The sequence below is a fragment of the Lolium perenne genome, chromosome 7 (assembly GCF_019359855.2).
Source record: "Lolium perenne isolate Kyuss_39 chromosome 7, Kyuss_2.0, whole genome shotgun sequence".
NCBI lineage: Eukaryota > Viridiplantae > Streptophyta > Magnoliopsida > Poales > Poaceae > Lolium > Lolium perenne.
The window spans coordinates 296220402-296248167 of NC_067250.2; the positions used below are offsets into that span (position 1 = coordinate 296220402).

The following is a 27766-nucleotide window of genomic DNA, read 5'->3' on the forward strand; positions in this document are numbered from 1 at the left end:
CTTGATAGATGCGAAGCATGTCTAATGGGAAAAATGACTAAGACTCCATTTTCTGGTATAATGGAGCGAGCTACTGACTTATTGGAAATCATACATACCGATGTGTGCGGACCAATGAGCGTAGCATCGCGCGGTGGTTATCGTTATGTTCTAACCTTCACAGATGATCTGAGTAGATATGGGTATATCTATTTCATGAAACATAAATCCGAAACTTTCGAGAAGTTTAAGGAATTCCAAAGTGAAGTAGAAAATCAACGTAACAAGAAGATTAAATTTCTGCGATCTGATCGTGGAGGTGAATATCTGAGTTATGAGTTTGGCATGCATTTAAAGAAATGCGGAATACTTTCAAAATTGACACCGCCGGGAACACCACAACGAAACGGTGTGTCCAAACGTCGTAATCGAACTCTCTTAGATATGGTTCGTTCTATGATGTCTCTTACTGATTTGCCGTTATCATTTTGGAGTTATGCATTAGAGATAGCCGCATTCACTTTAAATAGAGCACCATCAAAATCCGTAGAAACGACACCGTATGAATTATGGTTTAATAAGAAACCTAAGCTGTCGTTCCTGAAAGTTTGGGGTTGCGAAGCCTATGTAAAGAAGTTACAACCGGACAAGCTAGAACCCAAAGCGGAGAAATGCGTCTTCATAGGATACCCTAAGGAAACTATAGGATACACTTTCTATTACAGATCCGAAGGCAAAATCTTTGTTGCTAAGAACGGAACCTTTCTTGAGAAAGAATTTCTCACTAAAGAAGTGACTGGAAGAAAAGTAGAACTCGATGAGATTGATGAATCTATACTCGTTGATCAGAGTAGCGCAGTACCGGAAGTTGTACCTGTACCGCCTACACCGGCAACAGAGGAAGCTAATGATAATGATCATGAAACTTCGAACGAGGAAACTACTGAACCTCGCAGATCGATAAGGGAACGTGCCACTCCTAATTGGTATGATTCTTGTCTAAATGTCATGATTGTGGATAACAATGATGAGGACCCTGCGACGTATGAAGAAGCGATGATGAGCCCAGATTCCAACAAATGGCAAGAAGCCATGAAATCCGAAATGGGATCCATGTATGATAACAAAGTGTGGACTTTGGTAGACTTACCTGATAGCCGCAAGGCTGTCGAGAATAAATGGATCTTCAAGAGAAAAACAGATGTTGATGGTAATATTACTGTCTATAAAGCTCGACTTGTCGCAAAGGGTTTCCGACAAATTCAAGGAGTTGACTACGATGAGACTTTCTCACCTGTAGCGAAGCTAAAATCTGTGAGGATTTTCTTAGCAATAGCTGCATTTTTCGATTATGAGATTTGGCAGATGGATGTCAAAACGGCATTCCTTAATGGAGACATTGAGTAAGAGTTGTATATGGTACAACCCAAAGGTTTTGTCGATCCTAAAAATGCTGACAAAGTATGCAAACTTCAGCGTTCAATCTATGGACTGAAGCAAGCATCAAGAAGTTGGAATCGACGCTTTGATAAGGTGATCAAAGACTTCGGGTTTATACAGTGTCATGGAGAAGCCTGTATTTACAAGAAAGTGAGTGGGAGCTCTGTAGCATTCCTGATATTATATGTAGATGACATATTATTGATTGGGAATGATATAGAACTATTAAGCAGTGTAAAAGGTTATTTGAATAATAGTTTTTCAATGAAAGACCTTGGTGAAGCATCGTATATATTAGGCATCAAGATTTATAGAGATAGATCAAGACGCCTAATAGGGCTATCACAGAGTACATACCTGGACAAGATTCTAAAGAAGTTTAGAATGGACGAAAGTAAGAAAGGGTTCTTACCTATGTTACCAGGCAAGGTCTTGAGTAAGACTCAAGGACCGGCTACGGCAGAAGAGAGAGAAAGGATGAGTAATATCCCCTATGCCTCGGCAGTAGGATCTATCATGTATGCCATGCTATGTACTAGACCGGATATAGCACATGCTGTTAGTTTGACTAGCAGATATCAAAGTGATCCAGGAATGGAACACTGGACAGCGGTCAAGAATATCCTGAAGTACTTGAAAAGAACTAAGTATATGTTTCTTTGTTATGGAGGTGACCAAGAGCTCGTTGTAAGCGGTTACACCGATGCAAGTTGGAACACTGATCCTGATGACTCTAAGTCACGATGCAGGTACGTGTTTATATTGAATGGTGCTGCAGTAAGCTGGGCAAGCTCGAAGCAGTGCACGGTGGCAAAATCTTCAACAGAATCAGAGTACATAGCGGCTTCAGAGGCTTCATCAGAAGCGGTATGGATGAAGAGGTTCATTGTAGAGCTCGGTGTGGTTCCTAGTGCATTGGACCCACTAGTCATATATAGTGACAACATGGGTGCCATCGCCAATGCACAAGAACCAAGGTCACACAAGAGGCTAAAGCATATCAAGCTGCGTTACCACTCGATTCGCGAGTACATCGAAGATGGAGAAGTAAAGATTTGCAAAGTACACACTGATCTGAATGTAGCAGATCCGTTGACTAAAGCTCTCCCTAGGGCAAAGCATGACCAACACCAGAATGACATGGGTGTTAGGTATATTACAATGTAATCTAGATTATTGACTCTAGTGCAAGTGGGAGACTGAAGGAGATATGCCCTAGAGGCAATAATAAAGTGGTTATTATATATCTTTATGTTTATGATAAATGTTTATATACCATGCTATAATTGTATTAACCGAAACATTAGTACATGTGTGATATGTAAACAACAAAGAGTCCCTAGTATGCCTCTTAACTAGCTTGTTGATTGATGGATGATTAGTTTCATAATCATGAACATTGGATGTTATTAATAACAAGGTTATATCATTGTATGAATGATGTAATGGACACACCCAATTAAGCGTAGCATAAGATCACATCATTAAGTTATTTGCTATAAGCTTTCGATACATAGTTACCTAGTCCTTATGACCATGAGATCATATAAATCACTTATACCGGAAAGGTACTTTGATTACATCAAATGCCACTGCGTAAATGGGTGGTTATAAAGGTGGGATTAAGTATCCGGAAAGTATGAGTTGAGGCATATGGATCAACAGTGGGATTTGTCCATCCCGATGACGGATAGATATACTCTGGGCCCTCTCGGTGGAATGTCGTCTAATGTCTTGCAAGCATATGAATAAGTTCATAAGAGACCACATACCACGGTACGAGTAAAGATTACTTGTCAGGAGACGAGGTTGAACAAGGTATAGAGAGATACCGATGATCAAACCTCGGACAAGTAAAATATCGCGTGACAAAGGGAATTGGTATCGTATGTGAATGGTTCATTCGATCACTAAAGTCATCGTTGAATATGTGGGAGCCATTATGGATCTCCAGATCCCGCTATTGGTTATTGGTCGGAGAGAGTACTCAACCATGTCCGCATAGTTCACGAACCGTAGGGTGACACACTTAAAGTTGGATGTTGAAATGGTAGAACTTGAATATGGAATGGAGTTCGAATATTTGTTCGGAGTCTCGGATGAGATCCCGGACATCACGAGGAGTTCCGGAATGGTCCGTAGAATAAGATTCATATATAGGAAGTCATTTTATAAGATTTAAAATGATCCGGAAGGTTCTGTGGAAGGTTCTAGAAGGTTCTAGAAAAGTCCGGAAGAAACCACTATGGAAGGCGGAGTCCCAAAGGGACTCCACCTCCATGGCCGGCCAACCCTAGAGGGGAAGGAGTCCCAAGTGGACTCCCCCTAAGGGGGCCGGCCACCCCCCACATGGAAGGGGGGAATCCCACCCCAAGTGGGATTCCCACCTTGGGTAGGTTTCCCTATCACATGGAAGGTTTTGGGTTCGGGTCTTATTCGGAGACTTGTAGTCCAACACTTGGGGCTTGCACCTATATAATGAGGGCCAAGGGGAGGGGGCTGGCCACCCCAACAACCACAAGGTGGCCGCACCCCTTAGATGCCGGCGCCCCCCTCTCCCCAAACCCTAGCCGCCCCGCTCCTCCACTTCCCGCACGCTTAGCGAAGCTCCGCCGGATTTCTCCACCACCACCGACACCACGCCGTCGTGCTGTCGGATTCAAGAGGAGCTACTACTTCCGCTGCCCGCTGGAACGGGGAGGTGGACGTCGTCTTCATCAACAACCGAACGTGTGACCGAGTACGGAGGTGCTACCCGTTCGTGGCGCCGGAGGGATCGTGATCAAGATCTTCTACGCGCTTTTGCAAGCGGCAAGTGAACGTCTACCGCAGCAACAAGAGCCTCATCTTGTAGGCTTTGGAATCTCTTCAAGGGTGAGACTCGATAATCCCCTCGTTGCTACCGTCTTCTAGATTGCATCTTGGCTTGGATTGCGTGCTCGCGGTAGGAAATTTTTTGTTTTCTATGCAACGAATCCCTATAGGGGTGACCTCTACCGTCGGTGATGATTAGAGGTTGGGCGACTAGGTTTCGGCAGGGGCGAGTTTGGAGCAGAGAGAAGGAAAATCCCGAGCTAGGGTTCTTCGGCGAGCTTTATACGGCGCCAGGAATACGCCTCGTCACGACGCCGATGAAGGAGAGGGCGCCAGCAACTAGGAGAATCGAAGCACGGCTTCGTGTTGGCCGGCATGCGAGAGGAAGGGGATGAGGATGAGCTCCTCCCTTATTTTTTTATCGAAGGGGTATTGGGCTGGCCTTGGGCCGTGTTGGACTGGGTTTGGTTGGGCTTCTGTTGAGCTCTTTCAGGCTGCTGCGGGGCTGCTACTGGGCTCGATAGCTGGGCTACTGGTGGGCTCCTGCGTCCATGTATGCTAGGTAAGTCTTTTTCTCTCTTTTTCTTTTCTATTTTCAATTCTGTTTTCCATTTTGTGAATTTAAATACTGTTTTGAATTCAACTATATTTTGTAAATTTGATTGATTGAATTCAAGTAATATTTATTCCAGGCACTTAAAGATTATTGTTGTATATTGACAAATTTAATATGTACTAAAACATTGGTTTCTTAATTACTATGGTTATTTGGATTTAAATATTCCTATGGACATCAATTTGAATACCATCTTGAAAGTATTCAAATTATTTTCCAATGATATTTTTCTCACTTAGTGATATGTAGGTTTTTATTTGGTATTACTTTGCAAGAAACAATTTCATGGTAATATTTATTACTGAATTGCAATTAAGAAGGTGGCTTTAATGGCATGATTTCATGTACTAAAAGGTGTCTAAGGATTTGACTTCATATTTGGGAATGTTGTTACTTGTACATAATTTTATGTGAGCACTTGCTTTTTAAGGTTTTGTAGATTTGATTATAACCACATTTCAAAAGTGGCACTAGGATTATATTTAAATAGCACCTTGAAATACCTAAGGTAGATACTACTCTTATTATGGGTTGGTCTTAATTAAGTGGTTGATCACCACCATGGTTCTAATCAAATGGTGTAGCACTAGATTATTCTTAAGTTCCAGAATGAAGCATGAGCTTTAATTAGTGAACAATTCTAGGGTTCTCATCATATTCACCTAATGGCAATTGGTTTGAATCTCAATTAGGGCCTGGTTTTATATTATGATCACCATAGTGATACATAGACTAGGGTTGAGATATAATTCTAGTTGGTAGAATTGGGATGACATCATATTGCATTTGCTAGGATTTAATCTCCCCTAACCAAGGTAATATGGTCAAAACTTTCTTAATTGTTTCTGTTCTCCTTTAATTACTATGGACTTGAGAATTGGTTTTATCTTCTACCAATTAACTTCTATTATTAACCTCAATTTATCATTAAAGTAACTACATTGATTATAGTTCTTTTTATAGTTAACTGTGGTCATATGGATGGATGGTTTCTCACCATATTAAGTATGGAGTTTTACTTTAAGGTTTCTTAGGTTCTTTAATATCTGAAATATAGATATGGTAGGATTCTACTTATGATTACCAAGTGGTTCACAAGTAAAGGTTGGATATAAGCCTAGGGTTGCTTACTGGTTACCTCCCTATGATTTCATGTGGTGAATGATATCTACTTATCCTATTAGGGTTTAACTTATCCTCACATACCTCAAGAGCATGATCATGGATTAGGCATGATCAACTTGTTCTTAATATCTCTACCTCAAGTTCTTAGGTTTTATGATCATCACTCAATTTATAATGATCAAGGTTTGGCTTCCTAATGTATATCTCATTAAATGGTATCTCACTCCCATGATCAAGCATTGTCTTGATCAACTAGGGTATAGTACTTCTATTTTACTTTCTAGGATGGACTTGGTCATGGTTGTCTCAATAGTTTTATATCCCAGGAAAATACCTGAGATATTCTGTTAGGGTTTTACTTAAGCAATGTTGATATACTCATCTGGGTATATGGATAGTTCTCTCCCTCAAATTCAAGTGTTTCCTCAACTAAATTGAGTGTAGCACCATAGCTTGAGCTCTCTTTTATAGAAATGGATTATTCTAGGGTTTATGGTGTACTCCTAATATTTATTTAGGGAACTAGGCTAAAGATTCCTTTGTCAAACTTAGTTGGGTTGGTCCTATCCTTATTTCACTAATTCATGGATATAGTCTTATTCCATTTGGTATTTGGTTATCTCACCATTCCAAGATGAAATGGTTTACCTCCTAGTATTTTAGTTCAGAGGTTGTCCTTGATTCTAAAATTAGACAGAGCAAGGATTAGTATGAATGAGCTCTCTCATTTGGGAAAGACTTTGATACTAACCTAAGGTTAGGCTCCATAGAGAATGATGTGGTCACCAATATCTATGGTTAACATAAATGGATTCTCTCTCTAGGAAATATCTTGGATAAGATCCTACGGTTCCTCTTAAAGATGATGATTTGAATACTGGGATGTATGTCCAAGGTTTAACTCAAGGTTTGTTAATGCTTCTCTAATAATTATAATAGAACTCTCACCTCTCTAGGTTTGATGCTTAACTATTTGGAATAGAGAAGAATATATATTTCTAGAATTGATCTCCTTGTTATGTTTCCAAGAATAAAGTAGAATGAATACCATGAGGTTCATGGTAGGATCAAGGATTAGTTTAGGACATGGAAAAGATAAGTTAAGAATGGTTTCTCCATTTTATTGTTACTTGGTTTGTAATTGAACAGATGTTCTTGTGTTATGGCAATGATTACCATATTATGATCTGTTATAAGATCAAGTAGTTGATCATTGAGTAAAGTGTTGTTGTGTTGATTATTAGTTCCATTTGATCTAACCCCTTAGATCAAATCATCTCTACCCAAAACAAGGTTTTAAACAAAGTCACATTGAGGTTTATAGCGCTTGACTTGATGAGCTACTTCAATTCCACCAAGGTCAAGTGAAACTTCAGTTACTGTGACTGTTTTACTTTAAAGCGCGAAAATTCCCCAGATTTTCTATGCATGAATGCAATGCACACATCTGTTTCCTCTATTTTTGTAACCCCAATACCTGGGATATTACAACGTCAAGGATCTGACTATCCCTAATACGCCGTACTGGATCAGGCTACCCCTGATGGGACAGACCGGATCCGACTTCTAGGTAAGGTCAGTTGGATCCGGCTCCATGTTCCTGGGCTGGACTTCCTTCATCTTGATCAACAGCAACTGAGCCGCCTGATGGGCCATATGCCATCATCACCGTCTGTGGGCCACCCGGGCTTGATGGATCTAGCCACTGTCGATGGTACACCTATGAAGTATACCCACAACACTTGTGAAGGAGCTGTCGCCTCGACCGGCTACTTAGTGGAAAAGAGGAAGCTCCTTCGTGGGGTTTTCTCGAGGCATAAGGTGAGGCCTATGTGGCCGTTGGACCTGCATGGTCCACACCTCCTCAACGCAGACGTACTCCCTTTTGTGGGAGGAACTGCGGGAAACACATCGCGTCTCCTCTTCGTTCCCCGGTTGTCCCACTCGTCTCTCATACTCCTTTGTGGTTCCTTTACTTGTTGCATTGCATAGCATCATCCTAGGTTCACCGTGGTTACTAAATCTTTCACCTTTACTTCCGCACCGCCTATAAAACTGAAAAAGACATAAAAATTGTGTATCGCCTATTCACCCCCCCTCTAGTCATGCCAACGATCACTCACCGTCGGCGCTCCTCTCTCCCCGGCCGCTCTACTATTAGTGATGACTGCCGCCTCTGCTGCTCCTCTCTCAGCGACAATCGCCACCGCTACTCTATTGCATCAAACATCGCCGGCTATTTCTGCACGCCTCCGTCATGGGGCACCCGTCTCCGCCCTACCTGCACCTCGCCAGCCGCCGGATGCTGCCCCACGCACCCGAGCGTGCGCTGGCTCGTATCCCTGGAAAGCCACACCACCACGTGCCAGCCTCGCCCCACGGAAAAGCCTAGCTAGTTGCTCCGCGGGGAACCGTTGAGGATGATGGAGCTCGCCGTTGCCGGACATGGGGCGCGCCCTCCTCAACCTCCATGGTAACCAGCCACCTCCAATCTCTTCTATCATTGAAGGAAAGACGGCGGGAAAAGGTCGATGCTACTAGCGTTGAGATGGTTTGCTGTCGGCGATGAGGCCTGGTGCTATGATAGCACGGCTGCGTCGCTTCAAGCAATGTGTTGGAGAAGCTAGCTGAACTGCAAAGGTCCATCGCCGGATGCTACCTGACGAGATGCTACCAACGGCTACGGAAAATGCTTCTAGTGTTGTCGAGCGGTGCTTCAAACCGTCACGTCGGTTGCTGCAAATGATCGACGATGGTGCTGCAAACGGCCAGTGGAGGTGCTGCAAGAAGCAAGTGGCAGTGCTGCCAGCCGGAGTTAGGTTGCTGTCGGCGTGCGCCGGCAGTCAACAATGTTATAATAGCGTGAAACCCTTGCTACAAATGGTCTAAGAGCATCTCCAGTCGCGTCCCCCAAAGCGTCCCCCAAACCGCGCCGGATTGAGCGTTTGGGGGACGTGTTTCGTTCGTGCCGCGTTTGGGGGACGTCGCTCCCCAGTCGCGTCCCCCAAACAAAATTTCGCAAATTTTAAACTTAACTAGATTCGATTAGATTCGTCCAAATTTACATAGATTCGAACGAAATTTGACTAACTTTAAAACTAAATCTAATCTAGAACCGCTTGCGGCGGCCGGAGGCGTCGTAGTACTGCTGGAAGTTGTACATCTCGTCGGTGACGACCTCCTGCTTGCCGCGCTCGTCGACGGGCTCGTCCACGGGCTCGTCCTTCACCAAGCCGCTTGGTCCTGCCTCGCCGTCGTCGGTGAGGTCCACCAGCGGCTTGCCGGAGTCGAGGATGGACATGGCGATCGCCGCGTCCAGGTCGCCCCTCCAGGCGTCCTTGTCGTCCATGGACGGCATGAACGCCGCCCGCAGCCCTGGGCAGTCCTCGGGGTCGTCGCTGCTGGCGATGAGCCGCTGCTGCCGCTCGTACTCCGCCTGCGACGCTTCCTCCGGCTCCTCCTTCACCTCCGGCTTCGGGATGAGGAGGGCGCCGCCGCGCCTCCCTTGCTGCCGCCCGCTGCCGCTACCGCCACGCCTCGTGTTGACGGGCGTCGCCGGCTCCTCCTTGACCTCCCGTTTGGGGACGGTGTAGGGCGCCGACCGGTACGACGAGGACGGCGTCGATCGCGCCGGTCCCGAGGAAGAAGAGTGCGAGGGAGGACGAGTACGTCGTCCTCCTCGGCTGCCATTGAGGAGACGGCGGCGGCGACGACGGCATCTCCAGCCTTGGAGCGCCGTTGCGGAGGCCGCGGATGACGTTCTCGAGGGTGCGCCCGGAACGCCCTAGAACAGGCGCGGCCGTCCTTGTTCCAGCTGTTGGGGCCGCCGACGAGCCCGTCGGTCTTTGTGCATCTCGACGTCGTACTTCGCACGGAAGTACGACGTCCACCAGCGTCGTTGTTGTCGACCGCCCACGTCGGATCCCTCCGCTCCCGGGCGGTGAGTTGAGCCCGACGGCCTTGACGGCGTCCCACCATTGGTCCGTGCGCGGCCGGCGGCGGCGGAACGCCAATGCCGTTCACGGCCATCTTCCAGCCGCCGCCGCTTGGCAGCCGCATGTCCGGCGGGATCGGATACCGGCGCGCAGCGCGCCACGCCTCCGCCACGGTGAGGCTGCCGCGTCCCGGCCGTTCGCCGCGGCGATCTTGCGGGAGGACGACATTTTTTGAGCGGCGAGAGAGGATGCGGGAGGGGAGGCGGCGGCGACGAGAAGGATTATGAGCGGCGATAATCGGCAGTGGCGCCCTTAAAACAGCGGCGGCGGCGGGTGGTTGCACGCAATAACTCCGGCGCGGACGGCCACGCGGCCATGCACGACGAGACGCGTCCTCGCGTCGCTCGGGAAAACAGGGACGCCATTAACGTCGCTTGACCAAAGGTAGGCGACGGGGTTTTAGCCTTCCGTGCCGCTGACGGGTCGGGCCCGCGTCGGTTGGCCTCGCTTTTCGTTGTGTCCGGCGTCCCCGGAGCGTCCCCTGTGGGACGGGGACGGGCTCGGGGCGCCGGACACCGTATAGGGGCGCGCCGGATAAAAAAGGGCTTTGGGGGACGCGGCTGGAACGCTTTTTCTGTCCGACGCGCCCCAAATCTCTTTGGGGGACGGTTTTGGGGACGCCACTGGAGATGCTCTAAGGTTTTGCTACTTTAGTGCGTTTTGTTACAAGGTCTCCACGAGGTCCTCCAGCGAAGTATGTGTCCGATTAGTAGGACCAAAGTCTGCCCGTTATCGGATCGAACGGTGACCAAAGACGGCCTGCCTACATATCCGAGGGATTGGTTTCTCTTCCCCTAGGACTCGGAAATAGGACGCAGACTGAACCAGAGGACAGGAGGTGACATAACCCTACCTCTAGGCGGCGGCGGATCCGGCGAATTTCACCGTCACAGGTGAGTGCAATCGCGGCAAATTGCCTTTTGCACCTTCGTTAATCTTGCCTCTCGTTCTAAGCCACGCGAAAGCACCCGTATTCCCCTTTCTCGAACCTGTTATCATTCCGACGCCATATCCCTTCTGGTTCAGGCCATCGCCGCCGGCAGCTGCTGCGCTGACCTCCGCTTCCTGCTCCCCCTCGTTCGGTATCCTATTCCACGCTTCTGCGTCGCCTCCCTCTCGGGACCCGCGTTCCTCAGCGGTACCCTAGACGTCGCCGCCCTCGGTATCTTGGCCTCGATTCCTGCCGGGGCAAGGCCACCGGATATACGATTCACCATCTCTAACTTCAACGGGGAGCCGGACGGCGAGGCCGGCTCTACCGCTCGTCCGCTCGTACTCTAGGTTCATGAGTTTTGGCCGAAAATAATTCAACTACTATGCATCAGATGTAGAGCCCAACTGCAGCCCACGAGATGACCACCACAAGTCCAGAACGTGCACCATCTCAGCATCTCTGATTGAGTTCCTTCCAAGTTCTTTACCCGCAAAAAAAAACCCCTCTTTTTCAGTAGATGCCCTTTTGCAGCATTGCCATACCTGTGTTTGAAGCTGAAACAAGGTTTACTGGACTTGCAGGAGGGGGTTCCTAAGGCAGGAGTGAAGGACTGGAGGGGCTGCTTGGATTCGATTCGTCACAGGTGAGCCAGCATGGAGAGTTGCTCAGTTTCTTGATGGGGATGCGTGATCTCTCTTTTTGTGTACTGATCTGGTTTGGGAATCGTTACTAATTTACCTTAATACATCTATAAAGGAGGAGCAGAGAGATTGGCAGACATGTTTCCGACAACCACCTCAACTACTCCTGAGTATTTTGTTGGACGGTATGCAGCATCCTTTGATCTTCGATGAAACTCAGTTAGAAACTGAAAAGATTTCCACTTATTGTTGTTGGTATCATTCACCTTAATGTGGAGAGTAGAAAATCTATTAATTTTCATATTCCATTTATGGTAGATGTTTATCTAGGAAGAAAAGCCCTCAATATCTCTAGGTAAGCAGACTTGTGGCCAGTAACAACAGCACAAGTTATAACCAAAAAAAGAGGAAGCGCAGCTTTTAGGTTGTGTCTTCTGCTAGTCCATTATTTTTGAACTGATTTGCAGGGAAGCATGCATTTTCTTGGCTTGCTACCGCTGAATATAATTTCCTATTTGTTGCCCACCAAGCAAAATAATAGCGAGAGCAACAAAGTTGGCAAAAAAAAAGATGACCATATATCTTCTAATTGCTATAATATTCATTTGCATGAATAGTTGGAGGTCGTAGATAATATGTGCGCTACATGCACATGTCGTTTTACCTTTTGTGGCTAATGCTGATTTAGACAAAACATTTCTACTAATCAGTGTGTCCTCTATTTTGAATTTGCTGATAACTTCATTCCCATGTGCAACATATCTTCAGAACTTCAACATTTCCAACTGATGTTATGCATTTGTATATATATTTTCCACTCATGCAGTTTTGACACAAGGCTGGAGACTTGGCAAGATCCCACTCCTAGGAAATCAGAAACTACTTTCGAGGAATTTCGCGAGGCTTGTATTAAGGCTGCCAGGCGCAATCACAGCCTTATGGATGCTAGGTCATCAGTTAGGCTTAGTGAGGAGCAGCTTAGACAAAGAGAAGAGCAGGATCACAAGTTCTTGATGATAGCACTGGAAGTCTATACCAAGAAAAATAACATGCACGTCAATCAATAATTACTGTTCTGGATATTCTTTCATGACAATACTTGCTGTGTTAGTTAATAATATTGCTACTTCTATTCTGTTTTTAAAATGGACATCTAGTTTACTACTTGTCGAAACCAACTCATATTAGTTAGGCACTGAACAAAATATTCTTCCATGAAGTATATTAATTAATACTACTACTCTTACTCAGTTTTTAGAATGTACATGCAGCTTATAATAAGTTACTTCAGCCACTATAGTGAGTGCTTTTTATTCTTTGATGATAGGTTAGCCAACTGATTTAAGCCATTATTGAAGCTAGCTGCAGAATTGAAAAGCAATTTACTATTATTTTTTTGAAGTGGGCCTATTATATTGACATACATTTATATTATATATTGCAGCCTACTGAACTTGAATTTGTGGAAGTGAAAGGAAGAAACCTTATTGATGAATTCGGGCTGGGATATTTACATTTCAACTTTTTAGTGAAAGGATTAGATGGTAAAAATACAATGTTTTTTGCTGAGGTGCATCATGATCTTGAAGATGAGAATGATGTTTATCTTTGCAAGCCTTTGGAAGAGGAAGATATGAAGCCATCAAAAAAGAACGACGAAGGTATTTTCACACTTTTATTCTATTTGTTATACTATTACACTCGTGCTCCAACTTTGAAGGTCATTTACTTTTTCATATTCCTATTTTTATTTGGGTTGGCCATTGACTAATGCACTTTTCTTTCTTTTTAAGCTCTCTGTAAAGGGTGTGAATATGGTGCTAAAGATCTTATACATCCCAGTTGTGGTAGCTTCCGTGGTGGGCACAAGGATGTTTGTCCGATGCAGTCGGACAGCGATGACGATGAGTGTGATTATGAATGGCCCCTCTTGGATTGGGTGTAAAATAGTGTGTTCACTGTACTTAGTTCAACTTTGAACTATATCGGTGCCTCCCCTAATTTTACATCCATTCCAAGTGGGAAGCTTGTGTTATCCAGTTGTGTAATTTATCTACATCTATGGAAGAATGTAGCAAAGTGGCATGACTTGCCAGGCAAGACATGGTCCTGCAGTTTCTTTTTCTTTTGACTCAGAACCTTAGTGTCCGTGCTGCAATTTAATACGAGTATATTAGAGCATCTCTAACAGAGCCCGTAAAAGGGCGAACCGAAAAACATGTGTTTAGTGCACCGAACTCGTGTTTACGGGCCGGAAAATGGCAGGCGCAGAACAGAGCCCGTAACGAAAACTGAAAAACAGGCTGAACCCGTAAAAACAGGGTTTATCAAATTGATTTGCATATGATTGATCAAACCTGACGATAAAACGCAAACAAATCATGCATAGTTCATAGTGCAGACATTAAATAACACAATCAAATGACACAGTTATTAATAGTTCAAAACCGCCAACATCAAACAGAGGTTGGCCCGCCATCAGCACCATCGGCACCACCTGCTGGAGCAGCATCGACACCACCTCCTGGAGCAGCATCGGCACCACCACTCCAGCTGAACCTCATTCATGTCCTTCGTGTTCATCATCATGATCTCACTCTCTTCGGCGTGTTCATCATCATGATCTCACTCTCTTCGGCCAATAGTTGCTTCATTGCTTTGGCCTTCTTCACATTGATCCTCATCTCCTCCAACTTGGCTTTGCACTTTGCTTCCTCTCGGCTTGCTTCAAGCTTTGCAAGGCTCACCTCCTTCTTTGTGTCGATGATAACACGCTTGGTCTCCAATGTCTTGGTCGCTATCACCTCCTCCGACTTCATCATTTGATCAAACTTGTCCCTCAACAATGCAGCCTCCCCCTCGAGCCTTAGCCTTTCCTTCGCCTTCTTGTTCCCCTCCGGCTTGTCGGCGTTCCTGCCATCCTTCTCGTCCTCGGTGTCGTCGAGCGCAACCATTGCAGCCTTCTTCGGTGCAACTTCTTCATCTCTCAATTTCCACTTGGGGAGGTGTTAGAGCACATCAGAGCAATGATGCATGGTGAAGCTCTTGCCCTTGCTGCCGGCCTACCTAGCATCGGCAATGCGATCCTTCATATGCAAAAGAATCCAACCAATCGTCAATATATCACCGAAGCTAAAGTACAATTAGATTTGCGAAATATGCACTCACATATTCATCGACGGTTGCGCCGCTAGGAGGATTGGACACCACTTGGTCCATTGCTGCTGCCCACCGGCTACACGCAGGTTTTATCGCGTCCCAACGACCTTGGAGGGATCGGTAGGTGCGATCGACAGGATGGAGAACGCGCGGCATGAGCTTATGAAACTTGTCCTCGATGCGCTGCCAGTACCGTTTTCCGGTTTGATCCGTGCCGGAGACGGCATCCATCCCCACGGAGGCCCAAGCTCGGCACAAGGTGGCGTCTTCAATCTCAGTGTAGTTGTTGGCCCGCCGCTTCTTCCGATTTCCATCGGCGGTGACCTCCACCACACCGTCGTCCCCTTCTTCCCCTTCCTCCCATTCTTCCCCTTCTTCCACCTCGTCATTGCAATCGCCGAACGGAGGTAGTGGGTTAATGTTCACCTTCCCCAACATCTCCATGTACGACGCGGAATCGTTCCTAATTTGACGAGGCCTCAGTATCTACTCGCAATCAATAATAAACGAAGGAACAGATCATGTACCTTGCTGACCCGTCGTCGAGCACGTCCTGGGCGGCGTTCGTGGTGGCTTCCGGAGGCGGCGGTGGCGGCATTGCCGGAGATGTGCACGGAGGCGGGGCGCCACGGGAAGTAGCCGCCTTCACTTTGTTCCGCTTCGGAGCCGAACTCTTCGGTCTCGCACGGACTGCCTTCGGCTTCACCGCTGACCCATCACTGGTGACTGCCGCGGCACCGGCTTGCGGAAGCAGATGCGTTCCCGCGCGACGCCGCTTCACCCCTATCGTCGACGACACCCTCGAAGCAACTTCTGTGGGGGTCACAGGGCTGGGAGTGGTCACCGGGGTGGTTGATGGAGCGGTGGATGCTGCGGCGACCACGGGAGAGAGTGGAGGTGCCTGCGCGGTAGCAACTGCGGCCGGCGGGGTAGCTACGGCGGCTGGCGGGCTCGATTCGAGACTCATCGGGGACAAATCGGACGGTGGTGGCGCAGAAGAAGGCGAGGGCGCACAGATCGACGGCGGCGGCGGCGGTTGGGAGGAGCTGAATGTTCCCTCGCGCGCAAAGTAGGGATTGTGTTCGGGCTGCGTTCGGTTCGCTCCTTCGGCCCCTACAAATACAGGCCGACGGAGCGAACCGAACGCAGCCCGAAAAAATATTTTCAGATTTGGCCCGTTTACGGTCGCTGATCGGCGCCGTTTTTCGGGCCGAACCCGTAAACTGGCGGTTATTATTCGATTTTGGGCCTTTTACGGGCTCTCTGTCAGAGATGCTCTTAGAGCATGTCTAACAGGCCCCGTATTCCTATGCCCCGTATAACGCTCGCATTTCGCCCCGTATCGAAAAATTGCTAACGGAAGAGCCATTCCGTCTAGCAGACCCCGTATTTCGCCTCGTATTTTCAAAAATTAAAACCCAGGGAAGTTCATCTTCATTGATCATACTACGAATCATACATACATTGCGATCATACCTACATCTACCCTACATCTATTCGTCAAGGATGACGAAGGGGATGAACGCGATGGAGGCCGCCTCCTCCTGCGCCTCCCGCGCCTCGAACTCCCGGACGGTGGCGATGGCCGCCGCCTCCTCCTCTGCCTCCGCCCGAGCCTTGTCGGCCGCATCCTTCTCGGATTCGGCCACCGCACGCCGGAAGGCCGCCTCCTCCTCTGCCGCCTCCGCTTCCTCCTCGCCGGCTCGCGGATCTCCTCTGCTTCCTCCGCCGCTGGTGCTGCCGATGCTCACCGCCCATGCCACCTTCGAGGCGCGGTCCCGCTCCCAGTCGGCGAGCCACTTCTCGAAGGTTCCGCCGCTCATCGGCTTGAGCGGCGGGTCTTGTCGGTACCACCGCCCACCCGCGGCGAACTCCCGGAGCGAATCCGGCACGTACAGCGCGCCAGCGTACCGGCACGCCGCACGGCGGCTCCCGGCGGCGGATCTCTTGCACTGGCGGCGCCAGGCCTCCTCAACGGTGTCCGGCGAGCGGGATCGCTTCGATCCGCTCGCCGGCGAGGCGGTACTGCGGCGGCGGGCGTCCATGCCGGAGCTGGGGTGGAATGCGGTGCGGGGGAGTGAGGAATTGCTCGCCGGAGCTAACTACGGATGCGGCGGCGCACGGCGGAGCTAGGGTTGCGAGGGAGGGGTTAACCCCTCACTCGCACCTGCGCCCAGTATAAGTAGGGGGCGACGGGGCCGATTTCCTGGGCCTCGTATTCCGCCGAAACGGGCCGGCCCGAATACGAGGCCTGCTAGACTGCCCATATCGCGCCTGCCCCGTATCCCGCCGGAATTTTACGGGGTGGGCGGGTTATACGGGGTCTGTTAGACATGCTCTTAGGAAGTTTGTGTCCATCATTTCTGTGCCATGACCAGTATTATTTCCGTTCGTGCTATAATTATTGGACGCGTCTAGCCGGCGGCCGACCGCCCGTCGGTAGTCTCTCCCTGGCGCCCCTGCCAAATTAAGAAAGTTCCTACATATCCGTATAAGTGTCTTCCCAAACCAGCTTATCCCGCATGGGCCGGACAAGGCTCTCGCTGCCTCTCGACCGAGATCCACCCCGGGCATCCAGTGTTCCTCAACTGCCGACGTCGCACCAGCTGCTCCCGCACCGGAACCCACCGCCGTGGGCCTGCACGTCGCCGCCCTCATCCCCGAAGCCTCCCTCCCGCGCCGCCGCCTTCTCCTGGTCCCAGTCTCCGTGGAGCATCCTCGAGCAACGGTGACAGAATCCTCGCACGCGCCGCCCTGCGCGACGACCACGCCTAGGTCGGGAGCAGCAGCACGCGGGGGGACGGCGTCACGCCGGTCGGGATTTGGGCGAGAGCAGGTCGGCGAGGTTTCTCCGGTGAATGGAAGTGACATAGGAGACCCGTTCGGCAACCGGAATCAGCAGCGGGAGCTATCTTACGGGAGGCCAGAGAGACAATCGGGAAGAGCAGAGGAAGCTGCGGTGGGAGGAAGAAGATAACGAGGAGAGAGAGAGGGGCATAAGCGAGTCCCTCGTGTATGAAAGTTGCGTAAACAATGCCATCTACTGCCTAAACAATACGAGCATTTGCTACAAATTGCTAATTTTTTGTCTGCCGTAATTTGTTACCTAAAAGCTATATAGGTGCCAATTTGTTGCCCAAAATTATGTAGTGGTTGCTAAAAATGCTAATTTGTTGCCTCAAATAGTATAATAATTTGTTGGCTAAAAAAACTACTATTGTTGTAATTTTCTCTATGCAATGTACTTAGCGAATTCTGAAGTGCAACACTCGCCGCGGTGGGCATTGCCACGTGAATAGTATTTTGTTGCCTAAAATAATATAATAGTTACTAAAAAGGCTAGCTTCCTACGTAATGGCAGTTTGTTGCCTAGAAGCAACATATAGGTGCCAATTTATTTCCTATAATTATATAATAGTTGCTAAAAATGCTAGTTTTTTTTTTGCCTAAAATCATATAATAATTGTTGGCCAAAAAAATTACCATAGTTGTGTTTTCCCTAGCTGGAGTATAGTTACCAAATTTTGAAGTTACATGTCGATGCTATGAAATTTCATAAGTATGTTGTGAAGTAGCCATCGCCCACCGTATTGATGACGGTCGATGTTTCACCAGATGTCTAGAGCGATCCTTGGGAAAGTCCGGAGAGGCACTCGAGAACTCAAGCGCACCAAAGTTGCGTTGTCAACACCAAATTCGCTCTATGGGGCGCCAATTGCGCTTTCGTCCACCAAAGCCGTATTTTCAGGCACAAAGTTACCCTGCTATGCGCTAGAATTACGCCGTTGGAACCAAAATTGGCTTGTCAACCACCAAAGTTGCGGCTGTGAGGCACCGAAGTTGCTTTCAGGGGCACCAAAGTTGCTCTATGGAGCATTAGAATTTTGGGAAGGGGAGACTCTGGCGGGGCTACGCTGCTTAACGACATCAGCAGGGGAGGCCTACGATGGCCAAAAACTGCAGCGGGGAGAGTCTCAGCGAGGGATTAAGAGAGTTGCTTAATTTGTTGCCTAAATAACGTAATAGTTGCTAAAAATGCTAGTTTGTTGCCTCAAATCATATAATAATTGTTGACTATTACCGTAGTTGTAATTTTCCCTAGATAGTTACCACAATTTAAAGTTGTGTGCCGATGCTATGAAATTACCCAAGAATGTTGTGAAGTGGGTATCACCGTCAGCATCGGTGACAGTCGATGTTTCACTAGCTGTCCAAAGCGGCCATCGGGAAAGTTCGCAAAGCCGTTTGAGAACTCAAGTGCACCAAATTTGCGCCATCGGACACCAAAGTTGCGATGTAGACACCTTATTTGCTTTGTTGGCACAAAATTTTCTTTTTAGGCATCAAAGTTGCACTTTCTGCTACCATAGTTATGTTGTCAGGCATCAAAGGGGTTTTGACGGGCGCTAAAAGTTGATTGTAGCTCACTAGAATCATGACGTTGGCACCAAAATTTCCCTAGGCACCAAAATTTCCCGTTCGACCCCAAAGTTGCTCCGGTGGACAACAACTGTTGCTCTAACATGCATTAGACCCCCTTTCTACCGGCGAGGTCTGCGTCCGACTAGTTTTTGTGTTTTATTTTTTATGGGACCAGTTTTTTGCCTTCATGAAGCAAAACTGGGTTTTTTTTTTCTGCGACCAAGCAAATTCAGGATTTTTAGCAGAAATTAGACACGTATCATACCAAAAGTCTGCCCGTTATCGGATCGAACGGTGACTAAAGACGGCCTGCCTACATATCCGAGGGATTGGTTCCTCTTCCCCTAGGACTAGGAAACAGGACGCAGACGGAAGCAGAGGACATGAGTCAGGAGGTGCCATAACCCTACCTCTAGGCGGCGCATCCGGCGAATTTCACCGTCACAGGTGAGTGCAATCGCGGCAAATTGTCTTTTGCACCTTCGTTAATCTTGTTCGGACATCGCCGTAGCGCTTGCCTCTCGTTCTAAGCCACGCGAAAGCACCCGTATTCCCGTTTCTCGTACCTGTTATCATTCCCTTCTGGTTCAGGCCATCGCCACCGGCAGCTGCTGCCGCTGACCTCCGCTCCAACTCATGCGACCGATGCGTGGCAAAACAAATTTCATCCTCCCTGATTTCCAGTTACCAAATCGTGATTCTGATTCTGTTCTAACCAGATTGATTGAGCTGGTCGTCAACAGCCAGTGCCACGCTCCTCGTCGCACCGGCGGCGAGACTCTCTTGCTCTTTGTCGCTGACCACAACTTCCGCCATCCTCCTCGACGATGTTGCTCGCGGCGAGTCGGCGATGCAGAACTGCCGCTAGCTGTGGCCAAGCTACTAGCCTATGGTCCTATTTCTTGCTCGCTGCATCTCAGAACAGGACTGCTATTGATGCATCAAGTCCATCCGCCAGGACGACGCAGTCAGGAGTAGTGGTGGGCAGAGATTGTTCCGCCGGAGATGCCGCCATGTCCGCCGGAGACATCCAATAATTGCAAATCTTGACAAATCTGGAAGACGACGACAGGCAGAAAGATTGAAGACGATTACTGGTTTGGGAATAGATTGGTGGAGGTGGGAATCATGAATTGATGATGGAAATTGGGGATTACTGGCCAGATTGCATTAAAATTCGTTTTGCCACGCGTCAGTCACTGGATTTGGTCCACCGCTGGGAGAGGTACGACCCGGTCGTATAAGATTTCCTTCCCTCGTTCGGTATCCTATTCCACGCTTCTGCGCCGCCTCCCTCCCGGGCCCGCGTTCCTCAGCGGAACCCTAGACGTCGCCGACCTCGGTATCTTGACCTCGGTATGATTCACCACCTCCACTTCAACGGGGAGCCGGACGGCGAGGCCGGCCGGCTCTACCGCTCGTGCTCTAGGTTCATGAGCTCCTTCCAAGTTCTTCGGTTACCCGCAAAAAAAGACCCTCTTTTTCAGTAGATGCTCTTTTGCAGCATTGCCATACCTGTGTTTGAAGCTGAAACAAGGTTTACTGGACTTGCAGGAGGGGGTTCCTAAGGCAGGAGTGAAGGACAGGAGGGGCTGCTTGGATTCGATTCGTCACAGGTGAGCCAGCATGGAGAGTTGCTCAGTTTCTTGATGGGGATGCGTGATCTCTCTTTTTGTGTACTGATCTGGTTTGGGAATCGTTACTAATTTACCTTAATACATCTATAAAAGAGGAGCAGAGAGATTGGCAGACATGTTTCCGACAACCACCTCAACTACTCCTGAGTATTTTGTTGGACGGTATGCAGCATCCTTTGATTTTCGATGAAACTCAGTTAGAAACTGAAAAGATTTCCACTTATTGTTGTTGGTATCATTCACCTTAATGTGGAGAGTAGAAAATCTATTAATTCTCATATTCCATTTATGGTAGATGTTTATCTAGGAAGAAAAGCCCTCAATATCTCTAGGTAAGCAGACTTGTGGCCACTAACAACAGCACAAGTTATAACCAAAAATAAGGAAATAAAAAGTTGGAGGTCGTACATAATATATGTGCTACATGCACATGTTGTTTTACCTTTTGTGGCTAATGCTGATTCAGACAAAACATTTCTACTAATCAGTGTGTCCTCTATTTTGAATTTTCTTATAACTTCCTTCCCATGTGCAACATATCTTCAGAACTTCAACACTTCCAACTGATGTTATGCATTTGTATATATATTTTCCACTCATGCAGTTTTGACACAAGGCTCGAGACTTGGCAAGATCCCACTCCTAGGAATTCAGAAACTACTTTCGAGGAATTTCGCGAGGCTTGTATTAAGGCTGCCAGGCGCAATCACAGCCTTATGAAAGCTAGGTCATCAGTTAGGCTTAGTGAGGAGCAGGTTAGACAAAGAGAAGAGCAGGATCACAAGTTCTTGATGATAGCACTGGAAGTCTATACCAAGAAAAATAACATGCAGGTCATACCCATACCAATCAATAGTTACTGTTCTGGATATTCTTTCATGACAATACTTGCTGTGTTAGTTAATAATATTGCTACTTCTATTCTGTTTTTAAAATGGACATGTAGTTTACTACTTGTCCAAACCAACTCATATTAGTTAGGCACTGAACAAAATATTATTCCATGAAGTATATTAATTAATAATACTACTCTTACTCAGTTTTTAGAATGAACATGCAGCTTATAATAAGTTACTCCAGCCACTAGTGAGTGCTTTTTATTCTTTGATGATAGGTTAGCCAACTGATTTAAGCCATTATTGAAGCTAGCTGCAGAATTGAAAAGCAATTTACTATTTTTTTGAAGGGGGCCTATTATATTGACATATACATTTATATTATATATTGCAGCCTACTGAACTTGAATTTGTGGAAGTGAAAGGAAGAAACCTTATTGATGAATTTGGGCTAGGATATTTACATTTCAACTTTTTAGTGAAAGGATTAGATGGTAAAATTACAATGTTTTTTGCTGAGGTGCATCATGATCTCGAAGATGAGAATGATGTTTATCTTTGCAAGCCTTTGGAAGAGGAAGATATGAAGCCATCAAAAAAGAACGACGAAGGTATTTTCACACTTTTATTCTATTTGTTATACTATTACACTCATGCTCCAACTTTGAAGGTCATTTTTTTTCATATTCCTATTTTTATTTGGGTTGGCCATTGACTAATGCACTTTTCTTTCTTTTTAAGCTCTCTGTAAAGGGTGTGAATATGGTGCTAAAGATCTTATACATCCCAGTTGTGGTAGCTTCCGTGGTGGGCACAAGGATGTTTGTCCGATGCAGTCGGACAGCGATGACGATGAGTGTGATTATGAATTCGTTTAGGCCCCTCTTGGATTGGGTGTAAAATAGTGTGTTCACTGGTATTTAGTTCAACTTTGAGCTATATCGGTGCCTCCGCTAATTTTACATCCATTCCAAGTGGGAATTTTGTGTTATTCAGTTGTGTAATTTTACGTACGTCTATGGAAGAATGTAGCAAAGTGGCATGATCTGCCAGGCAAGACATTGTGTCCTGCAGTTTCTTTTTCTTTTGACTCAGAACTTTAGTGTCCGTGGTTGTCAGGATCCGGCCATGATCTGGGTAGCAGACTACCGATTCATCGCAAGAACTAGCTCAGATCAAGATCGAACAGCAGCAAAATAAGGAAACTAAGTACTAGACAGTAATGGAGATGCAGTAAAAGGAAGAACTTGATAAACTGGAAGATAAGGTTTTTAGGGTTTTCATTATTGCGCCACCTAGTCACCCACTCTCCCTGGTTATCTAGAGTCTCCAGAGGAGCCGCGATTCAAATTAAAGTAGCCTTACAAACTGTAATAACTTGTCACATGCGACAGTTCAAACGGAAATGAAATGGAGCCGTCCGATGGAAGCTAGACGATCTTGACCACTGAATCTTTGCCTGTTGTCAACAGCGTCAGGAAATGCGTGTTTTCAGGTTTTCAGCGTCAGGAAATGCAGCAGTGTTCTCAGACAAGTTGTGACACAACAGAACAAATTTCATTTCATTTATAAGAGGAATACTCACTTCGAACAAATCGTTCGTAAAGCTTCTCACAAGCAAGCTAAGGAGCTCTCGCAGTACTATATTTCACTTTCGTATATGCCTATATATATGACTGTTGAATCACAACAGCTAGCTGCACTCACTTTCTGGTGTGATTCTGTAGGTTCAGGGATCTATTAAGCTTACAACTTAGAAACCGCAAATTCGATGTCAATCTGCCAGACTAACTACCATCCATTGGCTCGTGATCGCGGCTCTGAAGTCCGACAAGCTACGGCTACTGCACAGATCAAAGCTAGCTATTCACACAGCATTGGCTCATCGCACGTGTTGGTCTGCAGAAAGCAACAGCGAGACCGGTTGTAAGTACATGAATAAACATCAGTTGAAGTTCTCACTGGGAGAAAAAGCGACGGAGTGAGCCTTTGAAACTTTGTTGGTAACAAACCTGAATGATTGATCAGACGATGTTATTGCCAGCTTCAGGATGCTGCCCTTGTTGCTGCTGCTGCCTGTCACCGCTGTTTTCACTAGCAGTGCTATTCCCAGATTCGGGATCCTGACCTTCATTGACGGGCTGAGGCTGAGCTAGCCGTCGGCTCCTCCTCCTAGATCTCCACCTCAAGAACTCCACCAGCAGTGAGTTTGTACTGATAGCAATCCCAAACCCAGTGAACGAGGAGAGAAGGACAGCAAGGACTGGGTTCACGTTTAACTGCAAGTTTTATGGTAGCATTAAGAGGTTTGACAAAACACACTACCTGCATTAGATGTAACTAAGGAAGAAGTTTCATACCACATTGTAGAAGATATGAGAAAACAGGATCACAATAGCAAACTGGAAGGAAGCATAGGCCCACAGGTAGCTTTTGGTCACTGCATGATAAAAGAAGAACCACACATGAGAATGTTGACAGGAAGTCCACTAAATAACAGACATATTGTAACCCTATGCAAATTGGCACAGCAATTTTACTGCAGAAATACTGGAACCGGATGTACAACCATCGGCTTCCTTTGTACACTTGAACTCATGATGCAAGTTTTAACAAACTAAATGCAAAACTGAAGTCCGAAACAGGTAATAATGAACTACCAGCGTTTGGTCTTCTGCCGCACAGGAAACACGGAACCAGTTAACTGTCTGAATAAGATATCTATTTTTCCTGATGTTCTAAATGCTTCCCAAAATGGCAAAGATGAGATTATAGATAATTACCCATAGTGGATGCTATCATGGAAGAAAGGAGGCCTAACACGCACGAGAAAGGCAATGAAATCGCTAGTGCATGTGACTGCAGATTAGTAACCTGTTCCAGTGAAAGAATAAATGTAATTTAGATGGATTCCACAAATATGAAACTAAATATAAAAAAGGTGCAGTTGCATACAAATGTACTAGTAAAGAAAGAAGCAAGGGACCACATACCAGAAGTTGTTCCAAGAAACAGAAGTACGCAAGCATGCTAACCATCACCAAAATTGGAATGTCCTGCCAAAATCTGCTAGAGTTTCAAGTGTCAGATTTTGCCGAACATGCAAAGTCATGGATTAATATTTATTGCATTGCTGTTCTCTAACTTCTAAGAGTGAAAACCAAGCATACAAAAATAATGGAAAATGCATTTAAAAACAAGTTTCCCTTGTCTGATTCAAAAATCTGGGCACATGAAGAACAGTATACTTGCCTAATAGCAATAAATATAAAATAACTGTGAGCCAACGTATGGTCCCTACTTATCAAGTATCCTTACCTGTACTGCTGAGATGCTGTTTGCTGAGCACCATTTACTAGTCGCCTGTTAACAGTTTGAGTTGGTATTCTCAACAAAGTCACAGGCAGATTCTGAACTTCTTGTCTGCAGACATCACATATCTTGTTTCCCTTGATGCTAAACCATTTGACAGCACAATCTTGGTGAGCAAGGGCAAGTTCTCCTTTGCAGCTGCACTCCATTTTAAGTGTTTCCCCTCCTTCATTGAGTTCAACTAGACAAATTCTGCAGACTGCTTCTTCTTCGGGGATATCTTCACCTCCATCTTCAGGAGCTGACAAAGGATGCACTTGAATGAACACATGCTGGTTTCTGAAGTAATTAATCTATGGAAATTTCATTAAAGGTTTAAAAATAGTACATACCGTCTACCGTTTCTTCAATGGTATCATTTGATGCAATTGTATCAGCTGGAACAGGTCGTGGAGTTGTCGGAATCACACGGATGACACCTAACGAATCTGCTCTCCTCAAGCTCCTATTTTTGCGATTTCCTGGTACTGAAAGGGACCGCCTAATTTGTGGTTGAACTTCTGGTTGCTGCCAACATTATAAAACACATTTAAACAAAAAATAAACACCTTACTAAAACTGCAAAAATGTGAGGCCTCATTTCCATCTGGACCATGTATAAGCTAAAATCTAGCATTTATCTGGATACAAGTGAAGATATTTATATACTTACTGATGTAGTTGGCTTGTTATCTATCTGAATTCCCGGAGGAGAAGCTTTATCTGAAGTTGCTACAGGTGTGACAGGCAATGAATAGGTGCGTTTTGCCGATAAAGAGTTAATGACCTTTCTAAAAGAAAAAGATCTTGGAGTTAGATTATCGTGCAACCCTTCTGACCCTGTCCCAGGAACCAGAAGGTTTGTCCGATCACCTTCCTGTGCTGAATTCCTTAGCCTGAAACTCTGCTGGGGAATGGTGTTCGTGATCGATGATTTTGGTCTAGCTGAATTAGGCCTTGGTGGCAACCCAGCTCTTGTCGAACTAGGGCTGGCAGATATGTTAATTCTTGTTGAAGTAGGTACATGGCTATCCAACGTCCTGAGTGGTATCTGCAGAGAAAGGTTTGGCCTTCGTGAATTATTTCCCTGTGTGCTTTGCGCATTGTCATCCCAGTTCGGTACCTACATGGTCAAGCAAAAATTACTGTCAATAACCTCTGTTCAGTAATAATGTAACTGAGCATGTAAAATTAACAGAGTAGGAGGAAGAGAAGGGCATCAATCTTTCTATGTAAGATGTAAGGAGCAAATGATGATTCTTTAGCTGATACACTTCATAAAGATCATCTTAGCTTCTAGACACATGGAGTAGGTGAGTAGTACCATCAGATGTACTCCCTCAGTGCAGCTGTATGAACCCTCCTCTTCCACATAGTCTAGAACTCTAAATTCACACATGGGCAAGGAACAAGAATCATAGGAGTGTGACTACACCATCACCATGACCCCGTGAGTCCACGAGGACCACGAAATGTAGTCAATACCTACCTGACTGAACATATAATTTTTTTGATTGGGAAGACTGGTCATTTAAATGCCAATGCTATTAAAAATAACGAAAGCTGGTCTTATATTCCTAAGGCAACAATGTATCCAACGACCTATGCAAAGCAATCACACTTGTAGCTACATCGGCACATACACAGCAAGACAGTTCATAGAGTAAATTCTTCCCCAAAAAGGCAAGGGAAACCCCATACAAGATGGTACTATTACAATTCTAGCTCATGTGAGGACAGTGACAGACAGGGATGCCAAGGTAGGCAGAAATGAACAGTTTGTCACAATTGAGGAAAAGCCACCCCGGTAGAGGAAGAAATCAAGAAAAATGGATCTCCGGGTAGTAATCGAAGCTGCCCAAAACATGAAAAACAAAGATTCGCCGAGCCGAAGCGCGATTCGGCACCAAACTCGCATCTTTGGAATTCAAGAACTTAAAATTAAGCGTGGAATCTAGGTAGAGCGCGAGGAAACAATCAGTAGACGGGCAGTAAATCTGCTCATGACCCATCACGGACGCAAGCAAGCAGCAGAGCGGCACCAAAATTTTGGAGAAAAAGAACAGCAATAATCGCTGGACAAAGAACAGCAAGTCGGACGAGTGGTTGCGGCGGGATCTCACCGCGCGATCGCCGGAGCCCGGCGGTGGTCCTGCGGTGCCGTCCATGGGCGGCGGGCGGCTCGATGCTTTGGAAGGCAGCGGGAGACGCGAGAATTCGGGGCGAGCGAGGTAGAGAGAGACAGAGAGAGGCAGGTAGTGCTGGACCGCTGGTGCTGGCGTTGCGCCGTTGGGCAGCACTGCAAAGAAAAGGGAAGTCTGGCCGGAAAATTGGTTGGCAACTTTGTTAATGCTATTTTATCACTTTAGCCCCTGGGTTTCCTACTTATCTCGTTGGGATCTAGACCTCTATCTAGATCGCTGCATCAAGGAGCGATCAAGGAGATGGAATAAATCATTGGCACCACACCTCCGGAGTGTCAGCAAGTGGTAGATATAACTTAACTTTTCAAAAATAACGAATATAGTACTCCCTAGGTTTCATAGTTTTTTTTAGCATGGTTTTAGTTTAAACTGATTTAATTGTTCATTTTCTGTAGGTTTACATCGTCGAGAGTTGTAGTCACGCCGCCCTGCTCGTCCCCCCCCCCCCCCCCACCCCCCACCACCAAGTCCACATAGCTGTTCTTATTGACAGGATGATTTCTTGCCTCTGATTTGTACTCAGTTTCTTCTCAATACATGCCTAACTGCATTTTGCTAATTACCCAGGCCAATTTTCGGAAATGACTGCATCCTTTTATGTTTGTACTCATCA

The 27766-nt window shown here is 46.5% G+C and overlaps 2 protein-coding genes across 10 annotated transcripts; one reads left to right on the plus strand and one right to left on the minus strand.

The window, feature by feature from the left end:
- The first annotated feature begins 10758 nt into the window (after window positions 1-10758).
- LOC127312133 (uncharacterized) lies at window positions 10759-22655 on the plus strand. 7 transcript variants are annotated; one of them, XR_011749117.1, is made up of 6 exons: window positions 10759-10862; window positions 11485-11546; window positions 11660-11729; window positions 12371-12595; window positions 12989-13205; window positions 13338-13725. XR_011749117.1 is itself a non-coding variant. In XM_051342590.1 (6 exons), exons 3-6 carry the CDS (start codon window positions 11683-11685, stop codon window positions 13487-13489), a joined length of 645 nt encoding a protein of 214 aa, XP_051198550.1. In that variant the 5' UTR covers window positions 10760-10862; window positions 11485-11546; window positions 11660-11682; the 3' UTR covers window positions 13490-13725. The 7 variants fall into 7 exon arrangements, 6 of the variants coding, with proteins under 6 accessions (XP_051198550.1, XP_071679798.1, XP_051198551.1 ...); XM_051342590.1 differs by having other exon boundaries at window positions 10760-10862; window positions 12371-12599; XM_071823697.1 differs by lacking the exons at window positions 11485-11546; window positions 11660-11729; window positions 12371-12595; window positions 12989-13205; window positions 13338-13725 and adding exons at window positions 20680-20741; window positions 20855-20924; window positions 21367-21595; window positions 21993-22209; window positions 22340-22655 and having other exon boundaries at window positions 10774-10862.
- A 478-nt stretch (window positions 22656-23133) lies between these two features.
- Window positions 23134-27265, minus strand: LOC127312132 (uncharacterized). 3 transcript variants are annotated; one of them, XM_051342588.2, is made up of 9 exons: window positions 27073-27265; window positions 25623-26072; window positions 25303-25477; window positions 24917-25211; window positions 24592-24667; window positions 24415-24472; window positions 23959-24038; window positions 23611-23877; window positions 23134-23497 (listed from the first exon to the last, which is right to left on the minus strand). In XM_051342588.2, the coding sequence occupies exons 1-8, from the start codon at window positions 27115-27117 to the stop codon at window positions 23623-23625; spliced, it is 1434 nt and encodes a 477-aa protein (XP_051198548.1). In that variant the 5' UTR covers window positions 27118-27265; the 3' UTR covers window positions 23134-23497; window positions 23611-23622. The 3 variants fall into 3 exon arrangements, with proteins under 3 accessions (XP_051198548.1, XP_051198547.1, XP_051198546.1); XM_051342587.2 differs by having other exon boundaries at window positions 24382-24472; window positions 24592-24664; window positions 27073-27263; XM_051342586.2 differs by having other exon boundaries at window positions 24382-24472; window positions 27073-27263.
- Between the last annotated feature and the right edge of the window lie 501 nt (window positions 27266-27766).